The 9,495-nt window shown below is 65.7% G+C and overlaps 1 protein-coding gene across 1 annotated transcript; it reads left to right on the forward strand.

Annotated features, from left to right (window-relative positions):
• The first annotated feature begins 3,868 nt into the window (after nucleotides 1-3,868).
• On the forward strand, nucleotides 3,869-4,865 carry NPBWR2 (neuropeptides B and W receptor 2). The gene is given in 2 exon segments (XM_007131019.2): nucleotides 3,869-4,467; nucleotides 4,469-4,865. Coding segments are annotated over 2 exon segments (996 nt in total).
• The last annotated feature ends 4,630 nt before the right edge of the window (nucleotides 4,866-9,495 follow it).

Consider the following 9,495-nt stretch of genomic DNA (forward strand, 5'->3'; position numbering starts at 1 on the left):
CCCTGACCTCCAACCTTCCCGCCCCTCCCAACCCCCAGGCCAGGGCTCCTGCCAAGGCGCCCTGCTCCCCGCACCCCACACCCCTCAGACCCTCTTGGCCTAAGGACCTGGCCAACCCATCCTCCCCTCCTCAAAACTCTCAGGAGGGCCAGAGCCCGTGTCCCCAGCAGGGCGGACCAAGCTCCTCCCTCTCCCGTGGCCCGTGCTCCACACACACCTGCCAGGCCTCTCCTGTCTCCTTGGTTGCAGCACAAGCATCACCTTCTCTACAGGACCACCCTGTTGATGGACAGGTGTCTCTCTGCTTTCTTCCTCCCAGAGCCCCTGACCTCCAGCTAAACCTTGCGACGCCCTTGGCGCTTGCCGATGTTGTTTTCCGCCTCCCCCAGCGGAGGGGCGGCCCTAGGAAAGCAGGGATTTCCCCCTCTTTGTTCACTGCTCTTTTCCTAGACAAATACTTGCAGAGCAGGCAAATGACTCTGGGCCCAGGGCTGGGATATTTCGGAGCTGGCTGAGCAGCAGTCCCTGTGGGACCCCAGTCTGGCTGCCCCAGGCCTCTCTCACCGGCCCTGAGCAGCCAGGGTCTCCCTCCTGGCCTGGCCCAGGGAGATCAGGAACCGTCAAGAACGCCCAGGCCACGACCTGCCCCTGGGGACGGCTCAGTGCCACTGGTGCTGAAGGAGAGAGAGGCAGCTGGGTGCCGGGTGGCAGGGCCAGGGGTCCGAATGGCTAGGTTTGAAACGGGCCCTCTCAGTTTTACAAACAGAGTTCTCTCCCTGCTTCCCTGGAAATGTGCTCCGAATCACCTATCTCTTCTCGGTGAGCTAAGCCTCCCAACTACCTACTTAGAGGCGGCACTTACCCTTCAGGGCTACCTTCCGAGCCCTGAGCAGGAGAGCAAGAGAGGGGACGGGCCTGGTGGCCAAAGCACACCCAGAGGCACGCAGGGGCGCACGCATCCGCCCGCGCCTGCGTGTGTGTGTACGCGTGTGTGCGTGAGTGCGTGCGTCCGCCGCGTGCATCTGTGTGACGTGTGCACGTGTGTCTGCGTGACGACCGTCAGGTTCAGGTGGAAGGTGGTTCCCGCACCAGGTGAATTACACACAACTGTGAAAGCCGCTCGGCTGAGCTTGCTCACGACTTCACGCTGTCTCTGGTCTCCCTGCCCACCATCCACACTGGGCTGGGTCGGGCGGCCGCACCGCCTCCCTCCCTTCTGCCGCCTCCCTGCGCAGGGGTGGGGAGGGAGGCTCACCGCCAGGACCTGCTTCCCCGACACACACCGCCCCCCACCCCACCCCCGGCCCAACAGCAAGCGGCTGCACAGTGCGCGCGCGCGCACACGCACGCACACGCACACGCACGCACACGCACACGCACACGCACACGCACGCACACGCACACGCACACGCACACACACACACACACACACTCTCACACCGCGCAGACTCCCACGGGCTCCCATGGCACAGGCCCCAGCCCCCAGCCCCCGGAGACCGGGCAGAGGCCTCGCCCCTCCCTTGCGGCCCCCGCCTCTCTCTCCACAGCCTGAAAGCCCTCACAGGCTGGTTGGAAACAGCCGATTCCTTTCTGAAAATGGAACTCATCTCCCCAGGATGACACGCACACAGCGCCCAACCCACGTGCAGACAAAGCCCCTGCTGCTCCGAGGGCCAGAGAGCAGAGGCTGAGGCGCCCCCCACCGCTGGGCCGGCGTGAGGGTCACCGGGGGGGTCACCACACCGGCAGGCCTGGTGCCCCCTCCTCAGCACCCCCAGCCCCTGCTGCCCCGGGGCCCCCATCCTCTCAGCTTCCACCCCCAGCCCCCTCAGACGTGACGGGCCGGGTGGGGAGCCAACAGCCCCCAGGACAGACTCAGGAGAGCAGAGATCAGGCTGAGAGGGGCTCGGAGCCCCAGACCCTGCCAGACACTGGTGGGGGTGAGCAGGGACCCCAGACTCACGGCTTGCCTCAGAGGAAGCCAGGGCCACGCTGGGAAACCGCCGGGAAGTTTCTCGTAATTCTGGCACGGCCTGCTCCTCCCGGGGCTTGAGGGGAGACCTGCCTAGCGCAGCCAGGCCCGGAGCAAGTTTGGGGTGGCATTTGGTGTCCTGCTGAGCTGGGGCAAAGAGCAGGAGGAGCATGAGGGAGGAGAGCCCCCATCACAGGCCCACGCTCTGCGGGGCACCAGTCGGTCACGTGCTGGCTGGCGGGCAGACAGAGCCCTGGGCCCCCCCAAGACGCTCAGGAAATAGGGACCCCCAGCACCCATCCCGCGGGAGACCCACAGCCAGGCCCAGAGAGGTGAGCCCTGCCCCACCCCCAGGACAGCAGCTGAGCGACAGGAGGCCTGGGCCACTCCCTACAGGCCCAGCACCAGGGCAGTGGTCAGCCATTCACCCCCCAGGCCAGCCCGCACGCTGGCTCACATGTAGGCCACATGGCCAAGGGGAACGGGCGGCCCATACGCCAGGCCTGAGCCTCTCTCCGTCCTGTCTCCGGTGTCCAGGAGCTGTGACCTGACCCAGCACCCCTCCCCAGGCACGAACACCCCCAAATCACGAAAGTCAGCCCCAGATGCGGGGGCCCCCCCTCACACTCACTGACCACCCATCCCCTGGCCTCGGTGGGTCTCAGGCTGGGGCACCAAAGACCAGCCCAGAACTTGCCCCCCGCCCAGACCAGAGGGCGGCTCCCTCCCTCCCTCCCAGGCCCAGCTGGTCACCTTCTCTCTGCTTCTCAAAGAGAATCTCCCCGTCCAAAGCTGTGAAGCTCGTGTAGCCCACGTGGGACCGTGAGTATCCCGAGGAAAGTTCTAGCCCCGGTGCCCCTGTCCCCACCTCACACCAGAAACAAAAGCCAGTGTGTAGAGACCGCTTGGAAGCACGGGGGTCTTGGGGGACCGGGGGAGTAGGGGCCCCCCCTGGGGGCAGCCCACCGGACGAAGGCTCGGCCCTGGTGGACAGCTGGGGCCCCTGGCCAAGGATGGCAGCCCTCGGTCTCCCAGAGCCAGCAGTGCCCGCAGCCCAGGGCTTCGCGTCAGCCGGGGGACCCCCCCAACACCGCCTCCTGGCATATAGCAGCGCTGCCACGAGGCTGGATGCTCTTCGGGAAGCCAGTTGCCTCTGAGGCTGCCAGCGAGCAGGTTCCAAAAGCCCCCCAGGTGGTTAAGGACGGACTGGGACGCTGGCAGGGGGCCCATCGGTGGGGGCCACACCTCCCCCCTCCACCCCTGAGGCCGCCTGAGCTGGCCACCACCACATGTCACCCAGGCCACCAACTTCTGGCCACGTGTCTCCAGACAGGTCGGTGAGGACGAGTGCTGGTGGCCGCACAGAGAGGGTCTGCAGCTTGACTGGGAGGGCACTGCTCCAGGACTCCCGATTCGAAGGGGGCCGGGAACATGATGGGAGGCGCATTTTCGAAGGGATTGCCTTGACTTATGTAGCTTGTGCTTTGGGGTGCGGCCGGGACAGGGGCTGGGGTCGGAGGGGGGGGCAGATCCCAGCCCTCCCTTCCCGGGAGGGTGGTTGGCAGCTGCTCTCTGCAAGAGGAGGGGCCTTGGGGGAGGAATCCAACTCGCCGGAAGCGCCATCCAGGAGGAGGTGCCCATGCGCTCCACCAGCCTCTCTCTTGCCACTGGAAAGGGATGGATGGAGAGAGACGCCATGAATCCTTGACCCCGGCAAAGTGGCCACAACTTCTGCCAGAGAACTTGAGGCAGCTACCATTCTAAGCTGACAGCCAGATCCCAGAGTTTCTGGTTGTTTCTTTCTCAGAATCCAGCCCAAGGAGGCCCCTGCCCAGGTTCCCAGCTCGGAAGCACCTCCCACCTGCCCAGGGCACAAACCATTATCGGTCCTGCCTCATGCTGGGGGCCACGGGGCCGGGGGCCCTGGACAGCCGAGGCTCCCCCTTGCCAGGCACAACGGGCGCCGGCCTCTCTCGGGACAACGGCACCAGACACAGCGTCACATTCCCTGAGCCGCTGCCGGCTCTCCGCGCGCTCCGGCCAGTGGTGTACTCTGTCACCTGCGCCGTGGGGCTAGTGGGCAACGCAGCCGTCATCTACGTGATCCTGAGAGCACCCAGGATGAAGACGGTGACCCACGCGTTCACCCTGAACCTGGCCATCGCCGACAGACTCTCCACACCGGTGCTGGCCGCCAACGTCGCCCAGCACGCGCTGCAGCACCGGCCCTTTGGGGAGCTGCTCCGCAAGCCGGTGCTGGCCGTCGACCACTGCAACATCTTCTCCAGCGTCTACCTCCTGGCCGCCACGAGCATGGACCGCGACCTGGCGGTGCTGGCCACGGTGCGGTCCCGCCGCACGCCCCGGCGCGCTGTCCGCGGGGCCGAGATCGCCAGCCTGTGCATCCGGCTGGGTGTCACCGTCGCAGTGCTGCCCTTCTCCACCTTCCCCAGGGTCTGCAGCAATGAGCTGCAGGTCACACGCTGCGGGCTGAGCTGAGCGGGCCTGCTTCCAGGCGAGCCGCATCCACACGCTGGGGCTGGGCTTCGCGGTGCCCACGTGCAGCCTCTGTGTTCTCTACGCGGCCCTGCTGCCGAGGCTGCAGGCCCTGCGGCTCCGCTCCGGAGCCAAGGCTCTGGGCAAGGCCGAGCGGAAGGTGAGTCTCCGGGTCCCGGCTGTGCTGGCCGTGGGCCTGCTCTGCTGGACGCCCTTCCACCTGGCCTCAGTCGTGGCCCTGACCACAGACCTGCCCCAGACGCCTCTGGTCATCACCTCCTATGTCGTCACCGGCCTCAGCTACACCAGCTCCTGCCTCAGCCCCTTCCTCTCGGCCTTCCTGGACCACAGCTTCTGCAAGAGCCTCTGCACCACGTTCCAGTGCCCGGGGACATGAGCTCCCCTCCCTCGCGGCCCACGCAACCGTAGAAAAGCTCTGTTCCTTTAGAGCAACACCCCACTTGTCCACATCCCATCACTATTTTCTCCAGACAGAAAGAGAAAGACCCACGAAGGCTGGCCACCGAGCCCGCAGAGGTGGCCACGGACCCACCCCTGTCTCTGCCTCCTAGACAGCCCTTGGGTGGCCAGCCGCAGGGATTCAGGTCCTGGCCCCACCCAGCCTGCCGACCCAGGCAGATGGTCCTGGCACAACAGACATCCTGGGGGGGACCTGGGGCAGCAAAGCCTGGTGTTGCTGTGAAAGCCAAAGGCGCACATCAAAGGAGGCCACGAAGCACGCTCTCACAGCCCGAAACTCAGGTGACATTTCACCGGGCGGCCTGTGCCCGTGTCCCCTCCTGGCCCCCTCGGCAGGGCTCAGGCTCCCTTGTGCCCTTCCCGCCGATGCCTGTGGTCCCCCCCCCCATGTCCCGCTATAGGACCCAGGGCCCTTCTGCCAGGACCTCTGGACCCCCACCGTCTAGAGGGGGCACCCGTCACTTCGGCTGGCACCTGGACCCCTTCCTCCCTGAGGTGTGGCCTGGGGCCTAGACTCAGCCAGCAGGGGCTCCACGCTGAGCCTGGGGGTGGGAACACTAAGGAGCTGGCTGCTCAGAGACCATCTCTGCCACTGGTGGGGGGTCAGAGGTCAAGTCCCTGAAGACCACTTGGGTGGGCCTCGACCAGGCTCCGCACTCGTGGCCCCATGGCTCCCAGCTGCTTCCAGGCCTGGAGCTCCAGCCTTGCCGTTCCGTAAGTCACCTGCCTGGCACCCGATAACCCTTCGAAGCTTAATGGGCCGCAGGTTGGTTTTAGTCCTTGTGACACGGCTCCGGCCAGTCTGTCCAGCTGGCAAGCAGGACACACCTTTCGCCACCCGGTGAGGTGGCCCCCAGGCTGCATGGCCGCCTCCCCCCCACCCAGTCACGTGGAAGAGCTCAGGCCCCCACCCCTCGCCGCTTCCCTCTCGCAGCCTGAAACAACTCAGAAGCTACCTCTGTCCTGTTATCTTTCTGACCACATGGTATTAGTAACCTATTACTGTATAAAAAATTCCCCCCAAATGAGCAGCTCAGAACAACATTTACTAGTTCACAACTCTTGTGGGTCAGGAACCTTCCAGCAGCTCTCAGCTGGCTCCAGCTCACGGTCTCTCAAGACTTTGCAGGCAGGACTTCAGCCGAGGCCCCAGTCACCTGAAGGCCGCACTGGGGCTGCAGGAGCTGCTCCCTCTCGTGGCCACTGGCAGGAGGCCTCGGTTCCTGGCCCTGCGGGCCGTCCGTCCACAGGCTGCTTGGGCATCCCCCCGGGGTGGCAGCGAGCCCCCAGGGCAGCATCCGAGAGACGGCCAGGCGGAAACCTCCACACCTTCAAGGCCTATCTGGGAAGCCATTCTGCTACTTTCTGTTCCTTAGAAGCGAGTCCCCAAGTCCTACCCACACTCTGGGGCTGTGGCCACTTCCCAAACCGCCACCAGCACCCAGCCTCTCCCACGAACAACTAGCTGTTCCCGATCTGCTCTCTCACTGTGCTGCAGTCACACCTCTGCAAGCAGCAGCCGTGATTACCCCGTCAGCGTTCATCCTGCGCCCTGCGAGCCCCTCGAGAGGAGAAGCTGCGGCTCCCACACCCCAGCGAAGACCCCAGCCGGGCCGAAGCGAGGCGTGAATGCGCGTGGCGCGAACGCGGAGCAGCGGGGGCGGGGCTGTGCCAGCCGGAAGCCCACGGGAACGCGGAGCCGAGCAAGGGTCTCCCACCCCGTCCCCAGCAGAACATCTCCCTAACCCAGGAGGTGCCAACCAAGCCTCCTCAACGGACCCCACGCTCTTCGTTCCCTGGGCTGGCCCCGCGCCACGCACAGCCCAGCAACGGGAGCCACCGTCTCGCCCTGGCAACTCCACGGTGGGGACCGAGGAGGAGCAGGGCCAGCCAGGCGGTCCACATCCGATGGGAGGGAGGGGCTTCACGCAGGGCCCGCGAGACACCGAGGGTGGGGGAGCCATGGGCCGGCCAAGGCCGGGGGGAGACGAGAGCCCTCACCGGGATCCCGCCCGAGGGAGTTGTGGACCCCGGGGAAAATGCCGCCCCCTCCACCGTGACTCCGGAGATGGCCTGGGGAGCGGGGAGGGGGTGTCCCCGTGTTCCGGGCTCCTGGTCCCAGAGGGAACTGGCCCTCTCCTTCCACTCCCCAGACCCCCTCGCCGTGGCCCGGACCCCGGCCCGGCACCACCCGGCGCGGCCCCTGGCCGCAGTCTCCCGCGGGCCACAGCGCCCCTGGTGGGCCAGGTGAGCCCGCAGCTTCCCCGGTCCAGCCGATCCGCCGACCCCTCCCCCACCCGGCCTTCCCCCACTACCCCGTGAGGCAGGTTCGGCGTCCCTTCTGCGCGGGCGGGGAAACCCAGGCTCAGAGAAGCCGGGAGACCTGACCGAGCCCAGCTGGTGGGGGTTGGGCGGGGGCGGGGATCGGGGCGAGGAAAGGGGCAGGGGGCGGAGGTGGGGCTGCAGGCTGGAGGCCGGGTCGGGCCGGTGGGGCGTAGAGGTGGGGGCGGGGCGGGGCCGGAGGCCGGGGGCGGGGGCGGAGGTGGGAACCGAGGTGAGGTCTGGGTGCAGGTGGGGAGGACGAGCCAGCCGTGGTCCCGCTTCCGAGGTCCCGCGGGCCGCTGGCCGGCCCCTCAGCCCTGCCTGGACGGGGACGAGAGCAGACGCTCGCTGTGGGGTCGGCCTGGTTGGCAGCCCGGAGCCCACCCTGAGCCGCCTCCTCCGCCAGGACCTCGCTGCCTCCTGAGCGCCCCCCCATGCTAACTGCCACCGACTGTCTTGCACAGGGCGTTCGTTCCCAACGGGCCGGAAGCCCAGGAGGACATCTGTGCCCCGGAAGGGCAGTGTCAGCAGCACCAAAGCGTCTGCCAGGGCCAAGTCAAAGATGTCAATGTTGGTAGCAGTCTTCATCTTGGTGTGTCTGCAGAGAGGACGGGGAGGAAGAAGGCTTCATTTGGCCCACTTGGCAGACCTGGCAGCAAAGGGCAAGGGGCCCTTCTTCTTGGCCATCACAGGGGGCACCCTAAACTTCCCCTTGATGCTAAATTTTTGTGTTAACAGCAATTTGCTTGTCATTAAAACTTACAGAAACCCGGACACTGGCCCCTCTGCCTGTGCCCAAGCACTGCGACCGAGCCGGCCCTGGATGCCCCCTGCGAAGGCCCTCTCTCTGACAGGGTTGTCTGCCCGACAGTCAGCCTGGGTAGAAGCGGGCCCACGCAGGAGCCAGGAGGATATCAGAATCTCAGGGGTGCCAAAGGAAGCATTTCTGTCCATCCGCAATCAAACTCCCTTGGATCCGCCCCAGGAACGAGAAAGGAGCTAGAGTCGGGGGAGCGGGGAGTGAAGAGAACCCGTAGCCCACCGCGGGGAAGCACCCACGCACTGGATCCACAGGAACCTCTGGCTACAGGGGTGGGGAGTGCAGTGCTTGACTGTCTGGGGAGAAACTTTGTGCTGAAGCAAAGACAGGCCCTCAGCACGTCATGCACTAGTCGACCCCTTCCCGAAGTGGGAGCTTCCCGGGGGACAGTCTGCCAAGCACAGAGCCAGGTGAAGAGCACAGAGCAGGTTGGAGGACGAACCAACTTACACCCCACGTGCTAATCCCACAGGATTTACCCCAATGGCCCCCCAAAGAGCCAGAAACACCTGTTGGCAAGCAGAACGCCCTGACCAGTGCGCGGGGGGTTATTCTGACCCTCCGTCACGGCCCCTGGAGACAGTTCAGGGCTGGTTACGTGCAGGGGAAATCACACTGTCCACATGCATAGATACACGGAGACACATGTTACACCGGCACAAATGCACATGTCTTTCAGCCTTGGCACGAAAATGCTGCAGCCACAGTGGCCCTGGTCCTCAGAGCCTCCCGCTGCTGGCAGCACGGACAGAGCCCCGTCCTCCCCAAGAACGACCCCACAGGGCCGGGGCCCCCAAAGCAGGAGAGGCCAGTCCGGAGTCAGCACCTCCTCCTCCTTCCAGGTGCCTCAGCTCACCCGGCCAGGTCTGCAGCTCAGCTGGCAGGTAGAGGCAGCTCTACCACTGCAGATGTTTCAGCAGCTTGTCTGCAGGGAGAACGCTGGCCAAGTCACCGAGCTGCAGCCTCCATCTGCAGGCTGGGGGGGTACTTCTCTGGGTGGTCACGGCGGGCAGGGTCCCCACGGCTCAGATGGTCCTTGCGGCCTCCCTCAAGCAGGTCTGCCAGCCCCCGCTCTCCTTCCAACTCTGCATACGAAGCCGCCTCTAACTGGGAAGCTCAGGCTTCCCCCACGGATAACCGGAGGCTTGTAAATGAAGTAGGGCGTCGGTCGCTGGGGGTGCAGGGCAGAACCTGTCCCAACTGGCATCCTTCCAAGGCCACCAGGACCCAAGCAGGACACAGGGTCCTGACAGCTGCACAGCCGCTGACCTCTGATGGAGTCTGAAAGGAGGGCTTTGAGGAACAGCCCGAGGGGGACCCGGGCAGCCCAGACAGAGCACCACAGAGCCCTCCTCACCCCACAGCTGAGACCAGGCACGTGGGGCTGCTTCACAAAGGACAGGGT

The sequence above is a fragment of the Physeter macrocephalus genome, chromosome 14, assembly GCF_002837175.3.
Source record: "Physeter macrocephalus isolate SW-GA chromosome 14, ASM283717v5, whole genome shotgun sequence".
Lineage (NCBI taxonomy): Eukaryota > Metazoa > Chordata > Mammalia > Artiodactyla > Physeteridae > Physeter > Physeter macrocephalus.